The sequence below is a fragment of the Lycium ferocissimum genome, chromosome 8 (genome assembly GCF_029784015.1).
Source record: "Lycium ferocissimum isolate CSIRO_LF1 chromosome 8, AGI_CSIRO_Lferr_CH_V1, whole genome shotgun sequence".
Taxonomy (NCBI): Eukaryota; Viridiplantae; Streptophyta; class Magnoliopsida; order Solanales; family Solanaceae; genus Lycium; species Lycium ferocissimum.
Window position 1 is genome coordinate 24760951 of NC_081349.1, and position 27099 is coordinate 24788049.

General features: G+C 31.9%; 2 protein-coding genes across 3 annotated transcripts; both read right to left on the bottom strand.

Moving 5' to 3' along the window:
• Positions 1-16491: 16491 nt before the first annotated feature.
• Positions 16492-18412, bottom strand: LOC132067672 (F-box protein CPR1-like). 2 transcript variants are annotated; one of them, XM_059460969.1, is made up of 2 exons: positions 18162-18412; positions 16492-17791 (listed from the first exon to the last, which is right to left on the bottom strand). In XM_059460969.1, exon 2 carries the CDS (start codon positions 17634-17636, stop codon positions 16689-16691), a length of 948 nt encoding a protein of 315 aa, XP_059316952.1. In that variant the 5' UTR covers positions 17637-17791; positions 18162-18412; the 3' UTR covers positions 16492-16688. The 2 variants fall into 2 exon arrangements, with proteins under 2 accessions (XP_059316952.1, XP_059316951.1); XM_059460968.1 differs by having other exon boundaries at positions 16492-17841.
• Positions 18413-24280: 5868 nt separating this feature from the next.
• LOC132067673 (pentatricopeptide repeat-containing protein At1g08070, chloroplastic) lies at positions 24281-26729 on the bottom strand. Its single transcript, XM_059460970.1, has one exon. It carries the CDS (start codon positions 26379-26381, stop codon positions 24732-24734), a length of 1650 nt encoding a protein of 549 aa, XP_059316953.1. The 5' UTR covers positions 26382-26729; the 3' UTR covers positions 24281-24731.
• Positions 26730-27099: the final 370 nt, after the last annotated feature.

The following is a 27099-nucleotide window of genomic DNA, read 5'->3' on the forward strand; positions in this document are numbered from 1 at the left end:
CAATTTTATATAAATTATGATGTAATAGTTATGATCTAATAGATGGGCAATGAGTTTTATGATAATGAATAAATTATTAAATTTGAAAAGGACCAAACCATGGTAATTTTTTTTATTTGTCGATATTAAATAAATATAACTAATTATACAATGTAATCAAACACAAGCTTATAGGTGTTTAAATTTTATATAATTAGTTATTTACACATTAATTAGATATAATTCAATTGTTTTCTAATTGTGGTCTTAACTCATAGGTAACTTAATAAAAATTACAACATAGTGGGGTTTTTTTGTTGTGGACTTAAATATTAACCGGATTAAATTCTTAATTCTTATTAGTGTAACTAGATATAAGCAAAAATATATTCTTAGATTCTACATAATTAGAAAAACATAGTTTTTAAAAAATAATTTGAAATATTATTATATTGTTAGAAAGGAGATTTCATGTTAAATTTTAGCGCCAGAATTGGCGATAAATTTCATTTTTTGTCGAAAATTCATAACTATTATATATATATATATACACACGCACACACACTCTTTTTTTTCTAGATATACAAAATTAGAATTTTATCTAGATATACAAAATGTCATATGTCAGTAAATCTATTTATTTTTCTTTTTATAGTGTTAGCGTGTTCCTCTAAGTATTTTGAGTTTGTGGTAATTTGTCAAAAGTAAATGCACTAAAATTACCACAAAATTCTTATGTATATGTGTATTTATTTAAATATAATTGTTTAGATATATTAAATTACTTTAAGTACTTATTTAAAGTAACTAAGGACCACACATACAAAAATCTCTCTACAGATTACTATTAAATTTTTCATAATATGAGTACTTTCTTAAAAATAAGCATTTAGATATAAGAAAACTCTAAATAATTTCTCTATTTTTTTTTTTGGATAAATTGTTGTCATGATTTTTGTAACCAAAGAAAAATATTTATTCAGTTAATTTATTATGATTAAAATAGCATAATATGATATGATAGTATCTTCAAGTGCATGAAGAAAAGTTATAACTTGCCATGAAAATTTATTGTCTTTCTGATTTGCGAATATCATTTTGTCATAAAAATAATTGTAGCTGTTATCCAACTATTGCTATTTTTTTACAACATGACGTAAAATATTTAGCTGTAATAACTTGAAATGCGTAACAAAACTCATATTTAGCTATAAAATTTTATCAATAAGTTTGTAGCTATTAAGCTAATTATTGCCACTGCTTTTTACAACTTGAAGCAAAAATATCGGTTTAACTGCATTATTTTATTTCAAGCAAATTTTTACGGCTAAAAAGATCAATGTTGCTATAGTAACTTCAAATATGTGGCAAAAACATATTACTATTTGCTATGAAATTTTATTGTAGCATTAAGTTTGTAGCTATTAGGATAGCTATTGCCACATATTTTTGAACTTGAAGCAAAAATATATCTCTTTAGCTATAATATGTTTTTTCAAGTAATTTTTGTGGCTATAAGATTACTATTGCTACAATAACTTCAAACGCGTGGCAAAACCATACGATTTAGCTACTACGTTTTATTGCAGCAATAAATTGTAGCTATTTAGGTAGTTATTGCTACGGATTTCTATAACTAGAAGCAAAAATATCTATTTAGCTATAATATTTCGTTTCAAGTGATTTTTTATGGCCATAAGGTTACTATTGCTACAGTAACTTCAAACGCGTGGCAAAAAACATATGATTCAGCTACGACGTTTTATTGTAGAAATAAATTCGTAGCTACTTGGGTTATTATTGCCACGGTAGTTGGCAACTATAGCAAAAATGAGGAATTAGCTTTGCCATGTGAGTTTTGTAGCTAAGAAATTTTACGAAATTGTAAATAGCCATGAAATTTTAGTTTTCGTGGCTATTGCTAGGTATTAGCCATGATTTTCAAATTCATAGCTGAGAATTCATAGCTATAGATGCCTAATGTTGTAGTCAGATTCACGTCGTGTAAGGTCCGTTGAAGCGGGAAATGCCTATCAAGATTTTTTTTATTCTTGAAATTCAAACCCTAAATTTTTAACTGAATGTAGAGAGATCTTATCCGTCCAACATGTCTTAGTAAGTAGTCAAAGAATTAAGAATGTAAAAACAAGTGGATGCACAAATAAACCAAGCCGTTCGCATAAGAAGTCAAAAATCACTTTTGACGTTAGTCATAATAGTACCTTTATAATAATAATAATAATAATAATAATAATAATAATAATAATGTAGTAACTTTCGCACCAGCATTTGAGGGCTGTGACGACGGCACGTGTGGAGCTGGACACCATTTTAATTTGTGTTTTTTTTAAATCCAATAGTCCATTTTAATTTGTTAATTCTACTTATTTCTATTATTTTTTGTTTGTCATCTGGTGTCCGGTACACGCATAGGAGTTCGACTAATCTAGATTCGCGTCGCGTAGGATCCATTTGGAGGAAGCGCTACTTATCAAGAATTTTTCATATCCAGAACTCGAACCCGAGACCTCTAATAAAGGGAGGAGTAGCCCCATAAATTGCACCAACTCTTTTGGTGGTACTTTTTTCTGTTTGTTACAATGCGTCAGTGACTTTATCTTAAGAAAATATAATAAATTCATAAAAAATGATAAAATAAAAGTGGCATAAGAATCAAAGTTTGATTAAAAAATGAGTTCAAATGCAATTGAATTATATGAATTGTTAGGTTAATTACTACATTCGTGTGTAGTTGAATTGCAAATAATCTAGAAGTTAACATTGAATTTTTGAACTTCATCTATAATTTGAATTCTTGAACTTCATCTATAATTTGAATTCTTGAACTTAAGATTTTAATTACATTTCACCCATTGTAATGCTGCTTAAGTTACTGTCTGGTTAAAGATATATATGGCATAAAAAGTGCTTATCATAGAAAATTTTAATTATTATATTAACATATTAAAATTTAAGTTAATTACTGGTTTAGTTAATACATGAGTATAAGGGCTAAAATCTTATTCTAGCGTAATAGCTACACGATCCAACCGAACCAAGTTGATCAGCTAGCCACAGCTTTGACAGATCTTGAACCAAATGTAACGGCCCCCAAACCGCTACCACTCGAAGGTGATTTCATATGAAGTTTGCCTTGTTGAGGCGCCTTTGGGTTAACGCTCAAGGGGACAGAATCGTGAGGCCCCAAAGGTCGGCCAAAGCAGACAACACTTTAATTAGTTAATTCTATGTCATTAAGAACAGTACCCGAACTAAAACTTGCCCTGATACAATGATGAGGCAAATTTTCAAGGATGTTCAGTCCCTTTTAGGGTGAGGTAATAGCCGACGAGCTCTAGTGGTTGAACTTGAAAGGTGGTTCACTGTGAAGCTTGTTGGAGGCAAATTCCACATCACCATGAGGGAAAGTTATGGCCTTACAAGCGGAATAAGGAATTTAATTTTTTTAATTTTTTTTTAATTTACGCCTTTGAGATGGCGTGGATTTTTCATTTCTTCAGAATAGAATGTACAGGAAACAGAGGGTAAGAATAGCCTCTGGAGCAAAGCATTTACAAGATCCATATGCTTGCTTGTGGTACTCTACAGTGAGAAATGATCTCTCTCAGCAAAAATTAGATTCCCAAAAATTTACAATTGTACAAAGATGTTCTTCCTTTGTTTATGTCTAATTGATGCCATGTTTGCCTTGTCAACTGTTGATGTGTCATTTGAGTTAAAACTCAAGATAACAAAAACATGAGGCCCTAAAAATTGTCAAAAGGGACAATACCTTGACAGCTAGGTTTACGATTGAACCATTACATTAATCAACCATAACCCTCCGTCTAAACAGTCCAATTTTACCATATATAAGACCCGTCTAATTATTTATCTTGCAACCATCTAATTCCTTCACCTACTTCTAACATGTAAGACTAAGTTATTTACAATGCTTTTCCTTTTAATTTCGTGTCGCAAAAATTGAAACAAGAGTTTTAGTCTGAATATGTGCATGATTTCAACTTAAACAATGATGACATGATATGCTCAAGCTGTAAGGAATAAAGAAAGAAAGCGATTGAATTAATTGTTAATACAACTAGTGCACACCCACATGTGGTATTGAATTGTTACTCTTAAGACGTAAACATCGAATTATTTGACCATTTGCATGCCTCATCGTTTTTCAAGATTTTCTACTTCCCCGTCTCAAAATATTTGTTGTCCTTACTAAAAATGTTTGTCTCAAACTATTTATCGTTTTATTTATCCAAGATAAAATTAAGTAGTTTTTTCTCATTTTACCCTTGTATTAATTACATCAATTGGCTGATTTTGTGAGTTCACATGTACAACATTTAAGAGGTTTCATAATTAATGGAGTAAATATTTATTGAGGAGAGAGAACATAATGAAATATGTTAAGAGGGTAAAATAGTCAAAATGCTACCCTTATAAATATTTTCTTAATGAGCGTACATAAATGAAAAATGCGATAAATATTTTGAGACGGAGGGAGTATCAATCATCTTTAGCACTTGATAAGATATTTTTATGACGGTAGTGTTTGGTCAGCTTATATACATCTTAACTATTTTGTCGGGCGCTTAAAATAAAATTAATTGTTGAAGAAGTGTTAATTAATGAAAACGGGGGCGGAGCTAGGGGCACTGAGAATTTTTTTATATATGTATATAGTAGATGTTAAATTTTCTTGGCTTCTTTGTGTGTTTACTTCTTTAAATTTTGAATTTTTTTAGTAAACACTACTACAAACAAGCTAATTTCTGATGGAAATATCTAAGGAATGCCATCAAAAATTGGCTCGTCGTAGCATTTTCGACCAACTTTCCATCTGAAACCAGATACTTTTGACGGCATCCCAACAGAAACGTTCTTTGCAAAATTTGCACTCTTTTTATTTATGAAAATCCTATCTCATTCTTCTGACGGAAATACTAAGGAAAGCCGTCAAAAATTGGCTCGTCGGTAGCATTTTCGACAAATTTTCCATCTGAAATCAAATACTTTTGACGGCGTCCCAACAGAAACGTTCTTTGCAAAATTTGCACTTTTTGATTTATGAAAATCCTAGCTAATTATGCAAAGTAAGGTACATACAATATATAATTCTCCAATAATAATGTGCAATAACTCCAGGGTGCACGTGGTCCACAAAATTAAGGATGATAAAATACAGATGCATCTTCCTTAAATATCCATTCATGAACATGATCAAACGTTAAATATCCATTCATGAACATGATCAAAATATATTATAGTCAACTAGTCTGGCCCTGTTGGTTTACCTTTTACACCACTTTAATTTGGAATTCTCTTACACGACTTTTATAAATAAGAATTGAAGGTCAAACGTGGGATGGGTGAAGAAAATGAAAAAGTAAAAGTTGAGGATTTCAGTAGTTGTCATGATCTTTTCTTAATAATCAGAATGATCATCATGATCTTGATCCCTTTTCTCCTATAGAATAACTTTCAAAGATACTAAATTGAATGTGGACTTTATAAGTTCATTCTGAAAGATGTGATTAGTAGAAAGCAAGAAAGAAATGAACATATTATTTTCCTTATAGAGAAGATTTAATGAAAGATACCCCATGGATGACTTTTTAGCACAATGTTGTGGGCTTGTGGCCCTTTTAAAGCTTATCTTTGAATTGAAAAAAAAAAAAAAAAAAAAACTATATATGCGGAAAATATTTACCAGCACTTTTGACAAAATCAACTAATTTAACTTTAGTAATTTTAAGTTACCAAAGGGTGCTAGCAGTGAGCCTGTGACGGACGGGTAAATGTTCCTTCACACTTAACTAGAGGTTTACAGTATGAGCCATGAGAATAAAGTCCTTTTTGGTAGAGAGTGCTAGGACTCTCCACAATGAGCTTTCTACAGTACGCATCCAAATTAATTGGTCGGGTTAATGAGTTCTATACACCAGATACTTGAAGGGAAAAAGGACATATATCTTATGTGTATTAGCACATTGAGTGTGTTTAAATTTCATCCATATATATAATTCACTGGAAAAATCATTTTAGGTGACTCTTTATAGGATTGACGATGATTTTTTGTTGTTTAGCAACATAAGTTGTCTGTTGCTAATTCATGTTTTTGTTGTACTAAAGGGTATTGTGATGGAAATAGGTTTAGGTTCCTTCACGCTTAACTAAATGTCTCGAGTTCGAGAAGAATAAAGTCCTCTTTGATAGGAAACATTAAGACTCCCACAATAGGGCTTTCTGCGGTATAGATCTGATTGGTCAGATTACTGAATTTCTTATGTACCTCGGATACTTGAAAATTATACATACATACTTTCACATTATTAGCTTTGCGTAAAAATCAAGTGCATATAAATTTTTATCTGATGGGAAATCCATATTATTCACTAAAAAATCATTGCATATGGGGTCCTTTAGGATTTGATGTGGGTCTTAGTTTTGACTAATTAACCATACAAAGTCTTTTCTTTCTATTTTTCTCAATCATTATTCCTAGCTACCACATCAACTGCCGCATTCTCATACTTAGAATTAAAGACACTTTCATACTGCGGCAGTCTCAACTTTCTTTGCTGAATTATCTTGTTAAGAATGTTTCGTAAAAAAAAAAAAAAGAAAAAAAAAGTTACACTTGTGAAATATAAAGATTTTAAAACAATTATTGACATTGAGTTTGTAATCTCTTACACTTTGTTACCTAGTTTGATCAGCTTTTAAGTCAATTTAACCCTTACATTTTTTTTTTCACTTTTGCTTTAAGTCTTAAATCCCACGTATAACAATACTTATCTATTTCCACCACTCATGTAGACTTGAAGTCATTTTACAAATTTTCTCTAATCTTACTCTAAAAGGAATTTCCAAGTACTTAGTCAAAAAGATAAGCTGGATTCGCACATGAAGGACGTGTTATTATTAATGTAATGACATAAATAAATGGGATATACTCCTTTCAGTAAGCTTTCAGAACTCGATGGATTGGTCATACAAACACTAAGCAAAGCAAGTAATTTTCCCATTAAGGTATAAAATATATTTATAAGAAAGATTTTCAACATCTTGGGACAACTAACACTGAAAAGCAATTTTATCAAATGAAGATCCATATCATATCAAACACATAGTAAGCATAACCCTAGGCACTACTAAAATATGTGAATTTCCGATGATTGTTTCGTCGGAAATTGATTCGTTGTTAAAGAAGTTTTGATTGAAAGTCTATCAAAACGTTTTCGATGAGCTAATCTCTGTGAATTTCATAGGAAATTTCCCTCGAAACTTCACCTTGTAGTGAGGTCGATATGATACGATATATTAGTAATAAATCTTGAATTAATGAAAATCATACAGCAAAAGAAAGTAAAAAATCAAATCGGTTGATCTATCATTCTATTTAGAGTTAAACTCAAAAGATAAAACCTATACACTTATCAACCCTTTTGCGATTATTAGATTATTGCGTCACCTAATTGACATGCTAATAACATCTCTAAGCGAAGGATCAATTTAGTTTCTAGCTACTACAAATTCCATCAATGAATAATTGCTTATTAGAGTGATGGAGTGAATGTAGGCCTCTGGGGCTCAAACAATAATTACAATTACAATATCAAAGCTAGGTGTCAAATACATTAAGCAGTCGTTTGGATATGAATCAGTTGATATTTGAAAAAAATAGTGAAGTATTTGAATTTAACAATTGAAGTTGTGTTTGGACACATAAGCAAATTTTGTAAGTGAAAACTTGAAAAACTCATAAGACCTGTTTTTCAAAGTTTAAATTCGTTATTTTGACCACGAAGTTGAAATAATGAATTATTTTGATAAGCAAACAGGTACATAGAATAATTTCCAGATATTTTTTCATACTTTTGAAACAAAATATATGGATAGTAACAAATCTTTCATAAGGAACGCAAGGGACATAGCTATTATGTCCAAACATTGTTGGATATAGCTATGTACAGCTAATCTACTACGTACAAAGTACACACACTTTAAACATTCACCGCTTTTGCAATTTGCAAATAAATCATAAGAAGCGGTTGATTAGACATGAGTTGCCTTTTCGAGTTTCAGTGAAGCTAACGTTCTATCAATCGATCAGAAAAACATTTTGGTGACACAACTTGCTGGCAATATCAGAGTGATGAATATGTTGAATTAAGTGATCAGTATCTCGTACTTGTAATCTTCATATTAATTATTGTGACAGCCTTTTAGGATGTTTCTTCGTGTAATGTGGATTTATTTTGCCACCATTGGTAAAAAAATAATGGAGGGGTCACGTTACTTAGTGATAGCTTCAATAACAGCTAAAACTTGTCAAAGAGACAAACTACACTACTTCAAAAATATTCACCAAATTGGTATATAGTATATACAATATTTGTGTCAATTAATGCAGTGATGGATTGATTTTCCAAGTTGTTTCGTACTAATTTCCAGTACTACGTACATAGATCAAATATATAACTCCAGCATACAAAATAAAAAATAGTGAACACAACATTAATGATTGGTTTACACCCTAGCTACTTAGCACATGACTTGCTATACATATTAATAGTCACAAGTGTTGGGTCGTTAGAAAGAGGAAAGAGGAAAAAAATAAAAAGGAACTGTTGTCAACTAGTTAGAGAAAACTAGTGAGTATGACGATGAACAAGAACATTACAGAAAAGCGTATGTTTGTATTCATTTGTCAAACAGTATAATATAACATAAAGTCCAATTCAAATACTACAATTATATATGTATTTTTAAGTCAACATGTACCCAATTGTCTAAATGTTCATTGGTTGGAATCTTACGTACGTAAGAGATTACTCAAGCTGCTTCAAGTGGTGAACTACGGTTTGGCCGGTGTTGTAGAAATAAATTAGTTATTTTAACAAGTTGAGAGCGCAATTAATTAGAATAATCTATGTATATTATAAAGTTAGATATACACAAGGTGATGTGGCACCTCTGTATGATCACCATTCATATTTATTTTATTTCTCTTTTTTTTGACATTTTCCCTATTTATATGATATATTAAAAATAGGAAATTTATCTCTTAATTAATTACATACTCTTAATTCTCATCTTTAATTGTTTTTTTCAGATTACAAAGCCCAAAAGACACTGCTATTACTTTTGCAATTAGTGATAGTCACTGCTACAATTAATTTTGTAACTAGTGATCATTTATGCACTAAAATAAAACTACATAAAACGTTGAAACATGATCTAAGAATATGGGCATGATCAACAACACTAAGAATGTACCTCCCTTTTCTTTCTGCAGAGGTAATTTTCAGTTCATTGTTGTTTGAATTTTAACTTGCACAATCTTGAGGTTTTGTATATTTTCCAGGAGGTTTTTGTTTTTCTTTTGATGTCTAATAATGTTGGTTAAATAATTTATTCATGTAATCTATTCAAATTGTCTGGAGGATAACAAAATTATTGCTTATACTTTGGCTAATTTTAAAAAATAAACTAACTTCGTAAAATCAGCCTCTCTCATTCTATCTTCGCATAAATGGATGAAAGGATGCAACGGCCACAATTCACATCAGTAATCATGTTGTGTTCGTTTTCTATGGCATAATGCTCATATGTATATTTTTCAATAAAATACTATATACGATATCGATATTGGAGTTGATCCTCAATTGAGTTCTAGCATATTATACATTGAATTAACTTGCTTTACTAACCATGAGAGGTTAATCTGATATCAACTAAAATGTGATTTTGCTTTTCTGTTATTGTTTATCGTCATTGATTGTGATTTGAATCTGACTACAGTTTTCGTTTGTAAGTATTTTTTTGCCAGCTTGATTAGGTCCCAAAAATGTATTTCAATATCTTTTTATACCTCTTTGTGTTCTTTACCAGTTCTATAATTGTTTAGTATATGTTGATACTATTATAATGTGTAGTTGTTTATATCGATGGGTTGGTTCTTTTCAAATTCCTATCAGTTTATCCTTTAATTAGTTCATTTATTTCCATATCCTCCTTTGTTAGGTATGCATTATACTGGACTGATCCGAGAACCGTCGAAAAAGAAAAGGAAAATCATTTTTCGGGGACACGGTTCATTAGTTTCTTTTTAATTTTATTTCCTTGAAGTATTGCATATATATATATATATATATATATTGGGCAAACATAGTGAAAGAAGGGAGGATCTTCATTGAGATTAAAACCCTATTGAGGCAGGTGAAATTGTAAGTTGCAGACGTACAAATTCACTATTCCTCTCTTTCTATCTTCCTCATCAATTGCAAAGTGCATAGGGCAAACTACCAAAAAAAATTATGATCACCTTAATAAGAGGGTGTTTGGGATGGCTTTTTTTTTTTTTTTTTTTTTTTGCTTTTAAGCTTTTTTATAAGCACTTTTTATGGTGTTAAATTTTTCTTTTTCCATTTAGCTTCTTTCAAGGATTTATTCATTAATTTTAAGGTTCAAATTCGAAATCTTTAATTTATTATGAAAGAACTTAATTTATTATGAAAGAACTATCTCATCGCATACTTCAATAATGCTTTTTGCTTATAAAGTACGAATATATAACATTTGTGGTTAACTTAAAGTCACCTTTGTTATTTTTTGTCTTATACCAAACTACCATTATATATTTGTGGTTCTCTCTTCTTTTGATTAGTATTTATAATTTTTATGTACGTTGTTGGTTTTATATATTACAAAACAATTATTGCGTGAAGAAAAAGAAAGAAATATACATATTCTCTTCATGCCCTTTTATTTTTTAAAAATATATTTAACATAGTTGATTATCGTAACTCTAGAGTTATTTGTGGACAATCATATAACTTATTGAGGAGTATATGCTATTTTTGGAAAATTTCAGTAAGCTTTAATTAGGAGAAATAAATAAATAATTATTAATTTTCACTTCAATTTGTTATTTCAGATGCACGAACAATAAACTCATTAAATTTTATAGACATTCTAATATCCAATCATTTAGAGATTTTTAAAATGGTTGGAGGATTTGAGATGTGGATAATTATCACTTTCTTATACTTTTATTCTAGCACCTTCCAAGAACATACACAATTTTAATGTTGATGCAAGATTTTTTGATTTTTTTTTTTTTTTGTCTTACAAACTCTCCCCCCCCACCAAAATCATTTAGTGAAGAACAAAAAAGAGAAAATGTTAAATTGAAATTACGATAAAATTTGTAGATACTATCTTCATTTTTAGATGCTCTATTCTTTTCAAAGAAGAATTAATTTAGGTTTATTGCAACATCAATTTTAGTATTCTTCCAAGTAAAATGTTTCAAAAAAAAAAAATGCAAATAAAATACATATTTGTTAACATAATCTAATTAAGACAAGGTTTTTTTTTTTTTTTTTAATACATCTATAACCGCGCGTGGATTTATTTACTAGTATTTTGTTAAGCTAGTGATACCACTCAGGATTCCTTAGAACTTTAATTAAATTTTCAAATAAGCATGTTATTTATTGTGTAAGTAAAGAAAAACACGCATGTCAACGCAAGAAAAACAACTGAAAACAAAGAGTATAAGTCAATGCTATAACTCAATGAGTGAGTAAGTGACGCAAAGTCAAAATCTTAATTTTTGATTTCTGAATCACAATTATTTTTTATTAAATTCAAAATAAATTATCTTTATATAATTATTTTTTTTTTAATATAAATATAAAATTTCAGTCCAAATTATTGAATTCTGTTCAACTTTATTGCGGCTCCGCTCCGAACTCGATATCACCAAAATATGAACGAGGAAGACCAAGAAGAAGGTTTTAATTGAAGTGGAGGAATTATAGAAACCTTAGCTATAAATTAATCTTGAAACTGTTAAGATAATCGTACTCTAAAAGTTCAACCGTAGTTAAATGACATCTTAATTATACAAATACTTGTCATGACACATACATTGTACATGCAAAATTGTCGTTTTGTTTCTCTGATATATTATTTTAGTTTCTATATTATCTTATACATGTAGGATAATGTGCTTACAGTACTAATTACATTAGCATCTCAACCTCCTCTTAGGACTATTCTTGATTAGTACATAAGTTTATATTAAGCATCTTATATAGAACGGAAGTGTCTCATTGGATTCTCATTGGGACAGTGCGGTTGCTAGACCTTTTTTTTTTCTCTTGTCATTTTGTCCAATATATATAGTTTAAGTTATATACATCGTCAGTATAAAAAAAAATATTCCCATCAAGCCATTCAAAAGACAAACGTAGAAGCTAGATGGTCATTATATATATATATATATATATATATATATATATATATATATATATATATATATATATATATATATATATATATTTATATATATATATATATATTTTTTTTTTTTTTTGGCCAAAAGCAGTGAAAACTTAGAGATATATGATTGTTTGTAATTAATTGTCTTTGCCATAGCTAAATTAATTTCTATTCCTTCATATTCCTATATAGTACTCCGACAATTATTTTCCAGTCTGTCTTAATTATGATATGCATGATCTTTAGTCTTTACATTCTTTAGATAAAAGCAGTATCATATGTGTTACTAGATTTTAAAAAATAAAATAACCAGACTTAATTATTTGAAAACACTAGTTGACTCGTTCTAATCTTTTAAAATGCTTAAACGGAAGTTGACTCACGAAGAGTTGATAATATTGTTAACTAGAGCTAAAGACAGACTTAATTAACCAGAAAAAACAAGTGGGAGTCTAAGTAAGTTTAGCTGTATTTTCTGGGTTTAATGCTCTAATCTGTCTCATTCATAAAAAGAAAACGACATCTGAAAGCAGATAGACCAACATATATAAACAACAGCTTATAATGCTATTAAAATATTATAGAAATATATAGAGTCTTAAGTAAGATTTAGCTGGATAATTACGCTTGGCTTAACTACAACTCAACCTACAACTTTGTGATTATCCCAAACACATAGCCGCCTTTGCCGTAATCACGAATTAGCTTTTATTTGTATGTTATAAAGGGACTAATTTCACTCAGTTTACTGATAGTACAAAAGTATTTGTATCATTACCTCAAAGATAAAGAGATTTTACACGGTATAACGGTCCATAATTAGCATGTCTAGTAACCTTCAAAATAAAGTAAATAACTTGCCATAACAAATTTTATAAGTTATTAATATCATAAAATTATTTATATTGTCCGTGTATATGAAATAACACCTTTGATAGTATTTGATAAGATTCACTTGATTACAAAAGAGTGTAATGCTAACACGGGGGTAATTATAATAGTATTAGTTGAAGGTTAAACTAATACATTAGGGACAACCTAGGTTTGAAGCTCTAGAGTTGTCAGAGTGGGATCCACCATTACGAAATAGAACTCCAAAACAATAGATTTTTTTTTTTTTTTGTGGCTAATTTTAGTTCATTGAGTTGTTAATGAAATAATTGATCTTTCAGAACACTAAATATTTTTAAAAAAAAATCTTAGGTGGTCTACGACTCGTGCGTTCTCTAACATTCTCCAATGCTTATGTCATGCTAGCTGTAGATCTAAACCATAAAGAAAAAAACTAGTAATAACTTCTTAACAACAGAGTACTTTCCTTTTATTAAAGTGAAATTAACTTAATAAATAATCTAGTCATTTGACACCTAAGTGTGCGATATGATGCTCTAACGATTAATGAAGTGAGTGAAAAAGGCTAGAGTTTAGATCCCGACCAAGGCAAAATAAAAAATAGGAGACTTATTCCCATTTTCTTGAGTCTTGATAGATAAAGTAACTCAATACTCGTGCTGAAGGGAGATAGCATATATCCGGTAGAATAATCAATGTGTGCGCAAACTAAGACGTTCACCACACTAATAAAATCTATTCATTTGATCAGTACTAATAAAATCTACTCATTTGATCAGTAACATTTGCTTAGGATTAAATATATTCATAGATTATTCTCGACTTTTATCCTTCTTCCTCCTAGTTTTTTTTTATTTTTTTATTTTTAGTTACTTAAGCTTCTGCAAATTAAGCTACTCTAATTTCTTCTGATGTTGCAAATTCGTCAGCGCAATTTACAACCAACTCATTTGGGCCTAAGCTACAGTAACTTGATGAGTTTATTTGGACTTGGCCTGGTGTGAGAAAAATTGAGAGAAAAGCCCAGACAATTATGAAAGACTTCCAAGTCCAAAACAGGTATATACTTTTCGGACTAACCACTTTTCGGACCAGCTTTGAAAAGTGGTCAGTGTTTGAAGGTTCACTGAAAAATACACACTTTTAATGCCGAAACACCATGTATAGTGTAACAGATTTCGAACTTAAACAAGTGGGGGAAAAATCAGGATACTGTCGTGATTTTTTTTATCCATGAAACTGTTTTTGAACTAAAAAAAGTGATAGTTCATGATTAAAGCTGTAATAAATAATAGGTCTTGACTCATAAGAACTGTCAAAACAGGTCAGCCCAACCCAAGTCTCACGGGCCAAGGAATTTGATGGGCATTGGTCATTCCCCTTCATTTGAAAGGCGGCCTTAAAACAAGAAATTTCAACCTAACCCTAGAAGGTCGCGTCAATACAAGATTTACGCTAAATGCCCTTTATTTTTTTCCAATATTTAAAAAAAATAAAAATAAAAAAATTGATACCTTATATATAAATTAGGTTTGCTCATTTGGTAAGATTGTATAAGAGTTGGGAAAATTTTGATAGTTTTTACACGGAGCTTTTATGTTTATGAGAAAAAATACAATTTAAGAAATCAAAATTGCATGTCCAAATAAAATTTTAATTTTAAATCAATATGATTTCAAATTACTAATTTGAATCCCAAATTCTATGCCCAAATCGTTTGATAGTTGATGCCTACATTCAATTTCATCAACTGTTCTTTGAATCTCGATAGCTTTCTAATTGTTGCTGCCTGGTTGGAAATTCCTTAGTCCCCTGGTAAAAGAAAACAAATTTAGCAAATCAACTTAGCTAGCGAAGCTCAATCCAAAAGGGCTAGGGATGGCAATTGGGGCGGGCCGGAACGGAGCAAGGAAAACTCTTAATATGGTGGGGTAAGCAAAATTTTAGATAGGGCGGGTCAGCAAAAGGGCAAAACGTAATTTTTGATGGAATAGGGCAGGGCAAGATTCAGAAAATGCCATGTGGCTATTTTGATGACTCAAACTTATTGATCTTAGTTTCAGGGGTATATAAGAGCCCCAAAAAATATTAAGGGTATTTGTGAGTCATTTTCAATACGTTAGGGGTATTTTTTGCCCTTTCCGTTATTAAAATTGTTTGTTTGATGAACACGTACTAAGCCAGTAGCGGTTGTAGACAATGGTGGTGGTGGTTGCCAATGATGAGTGATGGTGATGATCGATTGAGATTACTAGTGTCACAGGTGGTAGCTTTTCAACGTTAACTTTAGTAGTTGATGACCTGAATGGTCACTCAAACTTATAATAATTGCCAATTGGCCACCAAAGTCACTCAACTTTATTTTGTTTTCAAAAGTCATCCAACTTTGCCTAGTTAGCTTCCATGGTCATCCAACTTTACCTAATTAGCTTTCATAGTCATTCAACCTTACCTAGTTAGCTTACACAGTCATTTTAGCTGAAAATACAATTCTCCGTAGCTATTTAATAATGTGGCAACTCAAAACTTTTAGGAAGAAAATTAAAAATTAAAACTAATATTAGATTTATTTAGGATCTAAATCCGTCTCAATTCTTGGCTCGACCCGCTTAAAATGAGTTACTATATATGATAACCCTTAATAACATTCACCTAAAAGAATGCGATGACTAAATGTTATTAAGGGCATCTATTGTTGTTAATAACAATATGTTGAAAAACTCTTACCTCCTGAAACTATTGCTGTTACCACAACATTAGAGTTAGTTTCGTGTAAAAATTAGAAAATGATAAAAATTTCTCAAAATAGGCCATATCTTTTTTTTTTTTTTTTAGTAGAAAGGATATTTATGCATTATTATTACTAATAATATGCATCAATACAGGCAGTATGGCCGGCATGACTGCTAGCTATATAGGAGAGAAAAGTAAAGCTTTTGCGACGCTATATAGGATAACCCCAAAGTTTAAGTGTGCAATTGCGAAAAGGGGACAAGTACAAGGGCGATATTATGTATTTTATCCCTATAAAAAACTTAAAAGAAGAAAAATGCAATGCAAGAAAAGAAAGGTAATACTCCTCCCTATTTAATTATAATCTACTGAATTCGCTTAACTTGCTCTACTTTTATCTTAAAAGCTAGCCTTATGCCAAGGGTGCAATAATCTTTCAACTCATTAAAGTCTTTACTCCCTTGTCAATGTTTAGCTGGTTAATTCTAAGAAGAAAAAATCAAGAAAATATATCATTCCCACATAGTAGTTTGTATTGAAAGTTGAGCATCGCCCAATTCTAGTTAAGTACATACAACTAAAGAAGCAATAACAAAATATAAAAAACAAAAGAGGTGAGAGTTCAATCACTTCTTCATTAGTACAGAAATGGCTTATATCACCTCTCTTAGAAACATGAAATAAGCAAAGCCAACTACATTGGGAATTACATTCTGAAACACAAAACTAACAAGCTAATTATTTTTTAAGAATAAGATGCTGTAGCATGACTTTCCCAAAAAAAAAAAAGGTGCTCCAATCATAATCAAATACTAAACAAGTAATTTTGGAGAGATCAAGCTTTCTGTATAGCAGAATAGTTGTTTGATGAAAGCAGATCCAGGCAAAAATCGATACGGTAAAGCAGATGCAGGCAACAATCGATATGGTCCTTTGGATGTCCTGTACTCAGTATATCTAGCCCCGTTGCAGTGGAGTAACACTTCACCATCTGTAAACCTATATATCGGTGTGGCTGACAAAAGTTGGGTCTCTTGAATAGTAAATAATTTAGTCCAAGATTCCTTGACACCATAGTCTTTCATTACCCATAACTTAAACGTGCCCCCCTCCGTATTACGATAATTACAATGAGCACAAAGCATTCCTTCTAATACTGCAACGCCATATCTTAGGTAAAACTTGTTGTAAATATTACAAATTCCCTCTGGCAACGGCATCTCTCCGTACGCCTCGTTTGATATATTCAATGAAGCCATGAAATACTTAGATAAATTATCCATGATGATCCAATGAAATGCGCCATGAACAAATGCCAAAGAGTTCACAACAAATAGAGTATCGTGAGGGCGACGAGGATGGTCATCAATTTTAGAGCCACGAGGGTGGTTATCAATTTTTCTCCAAGAACCACTCTTTAGTGCAAAGATTTTACAGGGTGGGTTGGAACCATAACCCCTACTACTTTCAATCCTAAGAATCTTATAGTCATCACTAGTTGAGTCATATCCCAATCCGTAAGCGCTACCGAATGTTCCTGGAGATTCGGGATTCGGAAGTACTACTGATTCATTTGTGGAAGGGTTCCACAGCAGATAGTCATTTGGAGACCAAAGAAGAGACAAGCCATCGCCGCAGCATACTATGGAATAATCGCATGGTTTATCATTTGAAGGGCAACCAAGCTTTTGTACATCAACCAGTTGGACCGATGATACAGAAGGAACAATAGAACGACATCGTACCAAGCCACTTATCATGAGAAGTCGGGCAAAGTTGGCCAATAAGAAATCTTTGAAAATTTTGGTTATTCTTGGCGTGATTCCAATGCTTTGTTTTAAAGTAGGGTTCAGAGATTAATGACCTCCAAAATTTTGAAGCACATTTGAATCGAAGAAGCGACCGCATAGGTAACCTGCTGAGGATGTCCACAATTATTACATCTGGGAAGTGGATTTTCATGGCCTAGATAGGTCAAGACAAGTGCTTTAGTAGTACACTACAATTATTTATAACGTAGTTAAAGAGGAAAAAGAATTGTAAGGGCTCATCAAAGGTCTGAAGTTTGACACCAAGAAAAATGGGAGCATTGCCCGCAGTAGTCAAAAGCACAAACAAACTAAAAAGGAAATCATTTAAACAAGAGAAAAACCATATCTTAGAGATATGGATATAATAAAGTAGGGATATTGATAGAGTAATAAAGCTTGAAGTCAAAATTCAGTGAAATAGAGACCTTGTAAGGCATAATTAAACTCAAATTGTAGCCTAAAATTAAAACTCACCCGATCGGCATCCATCTTCTTTGTGCTTGTTGATGGATTCACAACTATCTTCTCTTCAATTATATTCTTTGACGGAATCACAACTATATTCTCTTCAATTATATTCTTTGACGGAATCACAACTATCTTCTCTTCAATTATATTCTTTGACGGAATCACAACTATCTTCTCTTCAATTATATTCTTTGACGGATTCACAAGTCTGTTCTCTGCAATTAAAAATTTGTGCTTTAGCCACATATAGACATACTAGTTTCTAAATTAAAAGATGTCGTTACCATTTATAAAGGGAGAATACCTAAAAAGATGTAATAAACTCATCTATTCTAATCTTTCAAAATATATAATCTATAATGAAATTTACTTTAACTAAAGAAAAATTTAATAATTGAAGTCCTTCGTCGGAGAGTTCGTTAAATATAAAAATAAACAACAAAAGCCTCAAATATAAAATATATACGTACATGTTACCAATGTAACTTTTTGCCGAAATCAATCCACCCCTGCCTTTGACAAGAGCTTAATTTCTAGGTAAGCTTCAATGGCCTTTTGGTTAATTGGTAGACTAACAGGTAGATATTACTCCATAGTAATAGATATATTTGCTGCAAAGAAACAAGAAAACTCTTTCTCATAAATTTCGCTTTATATTACTATATTATATAAGAGCAAATGTGAGGACTTTTGTAGTCCTCACAAGAATTTAATTTTTTTTAAAAACTTTTAATAATTACTTTTATGTCCTAATCTTATTTATTTAAGTTAATTTTTTTATTTTTGTTTTTAAAGTCTTTCAAAAGCTATCGAACCTCGGGGAAGTCCTCACAATAATTTTCAAATTTTTTTAAAACTTTTTAATTAATTATAGGTCCTAATCTTATTTATTTAAGTCAATTTTTTTGTTTTTGTAACTTTTTGCTATCGAACCTCCTACCTCATTTTTCCCCTCTAAATCCACCCCTGCCTTTGACAAGAGCTTAATTCCTGGGTAAGCTTCAATGGCCTTTTGCACAAGTTAATTGGTAAAAGACTAACAGGTAGATATTACCCTATAGTAATAGATATATTTGCTGCAAAGAAACAGGAAAACTCTTTCTCATAAATTTCGCTTTATATATATTTGATATATCAATACTGACATAAAGGAGGAGCAGAGTGCACACGGTTATAAACTAAAATAATAAAACTAACTTTTAGTAGAAGTAGTCTTCTTCAATGATTCTTAATCTTTATCCAACTCTTGTTCATATCCTTTCAGAATTGTACGGATAATTTTTTCAAATTTCGTATTAGTTTATCGACGGTTGGGTTATTTTTAGTGGGTAAAAAATTATTTGAAATTGATTATGATCAGAATTCCGGTGCACGCAAATTAATATTAGTAAAGTTTTTAATTAAACTTTATTCAATGATTCTTAATCTTTATCCAACTCTTGTTCATATCCTTTCAGAATTGTATTTTCAAATTCCGATATTGAATGAGAATTCCGGTGCTGCAATATTTAAAAGTTTTTTTAATTAAATTTATTCAATACTTAATTATATTTGGCTATAAAAGCTGCTCAATATTCAAAAAAGAACATCTATATGCGTGCTTTTATAATAATATAGACATATTGTAAATAGAAGGAAGAGAAAAAACAGAGAAGAAATTATTCACCTTTGTGAATTTGATTGGGATGTAGTAATAGATTCTTGTTTTCTTTTTTGATGAAGCAAGCAAAGTTCCAATAAAAGAGCAGCCTTTACATGCAAGAACAGTAAAGGTCATAATTTGTAGTACTGATTTGGAAAGCTTAGCCTTTCCTTCCATCTCTAGAGCTTACGTTTTCTCTATTTGCTCTGATTAGAGTTACAAGAAATATGGCGAAGTCTTGTGGTTGTATGGAGAGTTATATAATCTCCATATAAAGAATAAGGTTACTAGTATGGTACTTATAATGCATACAAAAAGTAGTTTTATAAATTGAATAAATCACAAATTTAAATACTTTGCCGAGTACTTTTACTACTCTCCATATTATCGATCATATGTTCGATTTCTTGAAAGCCCTTATACGTCGTGAATTGTTCCCCAAGTCAAAATAACCTTTGTGTTTTTCTGTTAGTGTGATAAATTATTATTCAAAAAAATTATTAATGTTTTTTTTTATATTTTTTTTTAACCGATTTATTCACCATTAATATTTTGCCTTCCGCACGACACTCTATTATTTTGATCCCAACAAATTATACAAAAATTATTCTATAGCATGCAATCTATGTTAATTAAAAAAGAAATGTTAATTCAGATAAATAATTATAACATGCAATTCGAATCTTTGGGAGATAATAGTCAAAATACCCTCAACGTTTGACCAAAAATGCCAACCACACACCTAACTTGCAAATTATCCCCCGGATAATTTTTTTCGCATTAAATGCCCTTTGCCGATATTTGAGTAATGGCGCCTTTTTTAAAAAAAGCATCTGATGTGTTTTAAAATGGAAAAGATAAATTTAAATTCCCTCCAAACTTCATCTTCTTCACCCTATTTAACACCCATCTCCATTTTTTTGGTCAAAATAATACCCATTATAAACAACTAGGATAGTGATTATTCTTATAATCAATTGCTTCAAATCAAATTCAAAAAAAAAAAAATCCTAAGAAAAAAAAACGAAAACTGAAAAAAAAAAAAAAGGTTGAAAATCTAATCCTCGATCAAAGTCGCTTGTTTAGTTTTATCGCTTTTATATTAGATTTTTTTCAATATGTAGGTCATTGAGACTAAAACATATTATAATATGATGAAATTTGCCTTTTTCACATTTGAATTTTTTTTCCCAAATCAAATTTAAAAAAAAAATTCAAAAAAAAACCCATAATTAAGTTAAAAATCTGATCGGGAAGTTGCTGCCAGATGCTACTTGTTGCTTTGGTTCAGTTGTTTAAGCTAAGCACTAATTCTTTGATATTATTATTTTGGAGATGAAGAACACCAACTTTAAATTATACAAAAATTATTCTATAGCATGATCAATCTATGTTAATTAAAAAATGATGATGATGTTAATTCAGATAAATAATACTACTTGAAAGCAAAATCGAGATTTTTTTTTTTTTTTTTTTTCGCTAAGAGTTGAATCTTAATAAAAAAATGCAGGAAATTAAAGATTATTTGACAAGACTCAGAATACTCGGCTATTATATGTACAAAAAAATTGTCCAAGGGTAATAACTTTGAACTTTAATGCATTTCGTTGTCTGACTATTATCTCAATCTTTGGTACCTTTATAATAAAATATATATGTACCAAATCAAAATTTAAAATGGAATTTGGATGGAATTTGGAATAGATAGTTGAGGAATGCATTTCCAATAGTTATAAGAGATTCTATATTTCCGACCACGCAATATAACATCATTTGGTTCATGAGTCCTCTCCTGTTGTTATACGGATTGGATACTTGGCGCTTCAAGAAAATACATGTGGAGATTGATCTGTTTGTGAGAGAATGTTGTAGATGGATTTTGAAAGATGTCAGTTTTATAGTATTAAATTAAATGTCTGGCTATAGTTCAAAAAGTAGAAAAAGTTGTTGCGATCGCTTTGTATGATGTAACAACGTTAAAGAGGATTTATATAGCCGAACGCAACTTTTAGTATTAATTTCATGTCACTTGAGCCCTCTTTCTTGGTTGTGCATTTGGAAAGAGATTGAAGTTACTCAAGTTAATTGCTAAGGAAACATCAATTATTATGACTTCAGACTCTAAGGTTGAGCTTAATCTTGGGACGGCCTCGATGATTTCTTGGTTATTAAAAAAAAAAAATGTTGAGCTTGATCTTCCATTTAAACTTTTTAGCTACAAACTTAGTCAAAAAGTTCAAATCTTGAAGTGTTCTAAATTAGCTTAGATATTTAGTTACATTCTTAAACAGTTGAACAAATAAGAAAGTGATTGGGATTTCTAATTTGATTGGTAAAGATAATAGGAGTAGCAGTTTTTGGGGCTGGTGACAATCCTTGATTAGACTCTAAGAACCAAGGGAAAAATCTTTGCATGTATGAAAATCCATAAGAAAGGAAGGGTATGTTTGTTGGCATATGCAAAATGGGGTGGAAGAGTTGTAGCTTATTGATTGACCTTTTGAGTTTTGGTATGAATAAAAATTTGATCTTGTGATTTTTGTTTGAGAATTGAGGGAATTAGAAACTTGGGTTTTTGCACTAAGAAAGTGAATCATTTCAGTCGGACAATGGCAGTGCTGTGTCCTAACAACAACAACACGCCAAGAAATCTCACAACGTGGGGCCTCAGAGGGTGAGTATACGCATCCTTACCCCTACCTTGGGAGGTAGGAGGCTACCTTCGAAAAGGCTCAATAGAAGAAGTATAAAAAAGGTCAAATAAGGGCAAAAAATTCAAAGCAAAGAGGACAATAACGATAAGCCGACTAAGCTCATTATAAAAGCTAAAAAAAAAGGAGCAGTGTTGTGTTGTAAATTAAAGTTTATGCTTCATAGAAGAGGCTGTTTCCCCATCAAGAAGCCTCCCTTTGGACGTTCAAAATTTAGGGGATCATCCTTCTCACAAATAGCTTATGTATAAGTGACTATTCAAGCCTTTTCAATTCTACTACTTCAACAACAATAACAATTACTAGTTATTATTAGGTTTAAAGTATTCTTTTTAAAGTATTCTTTGGGCTCTGCAGGAATATAACAACGTTCTTTTGCTTCTTTCTATGTACTAGACATAATCGGAATTGACTGAAACCAGCTCTTTTCACATGGAATAGCTCCATAATCCGAGAAGGAGATCCAGTGAATATTGACTATGACCACCAATGGTGGAAGAAACTAGTTTCTTCAACTCTACGTCTCTCAAGGCTGTTGATTTCTGTTGAGAGGAGCTATGGACCCCTATTCTTCCTCGACTCTTCCCGCCTCAACTAGAACAGTACAATCAGTTACAGATGTTGAAGGTTTTGCTCTCACAGCTGATGATCTCAAGTTTGTCGCAGCCCAATTTAGACGCCTTCATAGCAAGCAGCTTCAGCATCTTTCAGGTGTGTTGACCAACCTTTGTTCAATTTCAAAACATAAGTCTTGTGCTGACAACGTTTTTGGAGAAGGCCCTTAAAAATTTCAATGTACTTTGGCTGTTTCAGATTCTATTCACAACACTGGAGAACATGGGCAGCTAGATTTATACAAGCAGCATGGCGCAGACGCTGCAGGAACAAACTTGAGAAATTCTTGAGAGAGGAAGGAGATAGACTGAAGGTTGTATTGGCAAAAGAGAATGCAAATTGACCAAGTTATGCATCAAGGTTTGCTGCCAACGCGTTGCGTGCCTTGCGGCGCAACCATTCAAGGGGTGCCAAATCATCTACCAGATTAAGTCCTTTATTGCTCAGAAGTCAGCTGAACCTGATTTTAGCTCCTAATTGCTAGACATATCGGAAGGAGGCTCATCTATGACCTGGCTGTTGCAGTTTGGTTTTAGCATTAGTTTTTACAGCTACTCAGATAGGAAAGTATACTGTATCTTTATAAGATAGAAACCGTGAATATAAAACAGGCATTTTGCTCCTGCTTTGTAAATTGTAGTATTATACTAAACCATGGCTTGACTATTTTACTTGTTGTCACAGTCTAGTAAAATTTGAACTCTGAAGTCCATTTCTGAACACTTTCTTATGTCCATGCCCCTCGTACATTCCGAAAGATCGTATAGAAAGGGGAGCTGATGATCCATCAGAACCTTGCTGTACAGGTATAAATAACATATACCAACTTGCAAAAACCCTATCTGCAACTGCTTAAAGACAGTAGTCATTAATCTTGGAAATAATGTCAATCCCACTGGCATAGCTGAACACCTCAAGAAGAGTGGTGTTTCTTTCAATATGGCTCCTATTGATTAAAACTATGACTGTTAACACGTAAAGTAATTTCTACGTTCAAATTTCCAGCAGCGAATTTGGTGCAAAATGCATGCTTCTTTCATCTACTTATTGTTTTATTAATGCAGGGTTCCTATGTACTAATGATTGATGAAGGCGTTGCAATCGATCTAGGAAGCTGCTCAACACCAAGAAAAGAAAAAAAATCCAATCAACCTCAGTTCTAGCCACCTGTGGTGATGAGGGGTTTCGCATTGACCCTACATATTAAGATCAAAAAGTGAATACATGAAGGGTGGCCATAATACCTTACCTCCTCAAAGCTTAAGTGAGAATGGACAGGCCCAATTCTTTACAACAAGTAAGCTTCCAAAAGTTTAGAGTTTGAACTAGTGTAACTAGCTAAATTACACCTACATTCAAGTAAGGTGACCGGGGCGCCATGTAGCAACTCAAGTGCTCAACATTTTAGAGAACAATGAATATCAAAGAAAAACTAGTGTATTTGGAAACTATCAACACACTAAACTGAGAGGAGAAGAGACAAACTTACACACCTCATTTTCCAACATCTGAAGACTAAGATGGACGAGCTTTCGACTGCAGTGATACTGATGAGTTTAAAGAATTTTTATCGATGAAATCACGATATCTTCAAGAAACCAAGATCTTTTAATCCACTAAAAATAATGGACTTTCTTGACCAACCTCCATGAAGTCCGGAACATAACCAGATGATCTTAATGCCTTCATCAAGCTTCTCAAGGCTCCATATATCTCTTTTGACTTGGAATGCCTCTCATCGAAACAATAGAACTCAGCCACTTCATCATCAACTTCAATCAAGCTGCATCCCGGAACCTTCCGGGACCCGGTGTCTCTCATCGCCACTTTCATCTCTGCCACATCTTTCCACCTCCGAGCATCACCACAGATATTTGCAAGCACAACATAATTCGCAGGGTTTTTCGGGTCAAGCTCAATAAGTTTCTGAAGAGCCAGTCTTGCAAAGTCAATGTTCTTGTATACTCTACACGCCGCGAGTAGCGCGGTCCAAATGACAGCATCGGCTTGTATAGGCATCTTTTCCACAAAATTCACAGCTTGCTCCAAAAGACCAGCTCGACCTAATAAATCAACCATGCAACCATAATGCTCAATTTGAGACACGATGGAATATTCATTCATCATTGAGTTAAAATAGCCAAATCCGACTTCAACTAGACCCATGTGAGAACACGCACATAACACTCCAATAAAAGTAATTCCATCCGGTTTTACTCCAAAATTCTTCATCTCATCAAACAAACTCAAGGCATCATTACCCCGACCATGCACTGCTAAGCCATTAATAATAGTGTTCCAAGAAATCAAATCTCTTTTATCCATGCTCCTAAACACATCAACCGCATTACCAACCACCCCACATTTCGCATACATATCGATCAACCCATTGGCAACATACACATTGTGCTTATACCCATTGCTCTCAGCATATACGTGTACCCACTTACCCAAATCAAGAGCACCTAATCTCGTACAAGCAGACAAAACATTCACAAGTGTGGCATCATTAGGCTTCACATCAGACTCATTTAACATCCTCTTGAAGGCATCAATAACCTTACTAAAAAGTCCATTGTGAGCATATCCTCCGATAAGACCATTCCACGAAAAATTATTTCTCTCCTTCATCTCTTCGAAAATCTGCTCACACCCCTCGACATCCCCATTATTAGCATAACCATTCAACAAAGTATTCCAGGACATTAAATCCTTATTTGGCATCGCATTAAAAAGCTTTTGAGCCTCTTCCATATCCCTACAGTCAATATACCCTGTAATCATCCTGTTCCACAATACAACGTCTCGTTCAGGCGTCAAATCAAAAAGCATTCTTGCAGATACTAAATCGCCATTCGCGATATATCCATTGATCATAGAAGTCCACGTAAAAACATTTCGTATAACCATCTCATTAAACACCCTATAAGCACATTTCACTCGAGCCCCATTCGAATACATATCAATCAAAGTAGACCCCACAAAAGTATTGTACATAAACCCAAATTTTATCACAACACAATGTACTTGTTCACCTTCTAATAAAGCCATTAACTTTCCACAAGACTTCAAAACCATAGGAAATGTAAAACAATTTGGTCTAACATCTTCGTTAATCATACGACGAAACAACACTACTACATCTCTATACATATCATTTTGAATATACCCTTTGAATATTATGTTGAAAGGTGAAGCATCTAAGTCGGGAATTTTATCGAACACTTGGTGGGCATATGAAATTTTCTTGAATTCCATACATTTTGACAAAAAAGGAGGGATAATATATTTAGTATAACCAATACATTGGGTTATAATTTGGGTTTGAATTTCTTTCACTTGCTTTATAGTTTTACATGATTGTAAGAAAAATATGAACTTTTCTTCAAGAAGTCTATGTGGAGTTTTTAATATGTTTAAAGCAATTTTTGCTATTTTTGGAGATAAAATACTATAATGGATGATTCAAAGTTTTGATTTTGATGGCCTAATGGAAATTGTAATGTCAAATTACAAAGTTCTTTGAAGCAAAGAGCAAATTAGGAGGACTGGTAATTTTGTTTCCTATGAAATATAATAAAATGACAATGAGCTCCCCATAGTTCCTGTAATTGACACTGAGCTCCTTTAATTTTTTTCCTTTTTCCTTTTAGCTAGCTCCTGACATATAGATAAAACGAGATTAAGAAGAAAAATAGATTACTTTCCACTTTTTTATTAGTTAAAGAGCTTAGAATAGAAAAGAAACAAGAAAATGGTTCGTTAAAAATAATATTTATATTAGGAAAAGGGCTTTTTTGACCCAATTAAGTAACCTTAGGGGCATATTTTACCCAATTAAGTAACTTTAGTGGCATTTTTGGACCAAACTAGTAATAAAGGCCAATTTTTGAGTCATTGGCATTGTTAAAGACATTTTTGACCCTTTTCCGTTTTTTAAAGAACTTAAGTTCTATATATTGATGGCGTAAAAATA

What these genes read in the sequence shown, in the direction of transcription:
- LOC132067673 (XM_059460970.1), bottom strand. Translation starts at nt 26,381, where the DNA reads ATGGAATTCAAGAAAATTTCATATGCCCACCAAGTGTTCGATAAAATT.
- LOC132067672 (XM_059460969.1), bottom strand. Translation starts at nt 17,636, where the DNA reads ATGATAAGTGGCTTGGTACGATGTCGTTCTATTGTTCCTTCTGTATCA.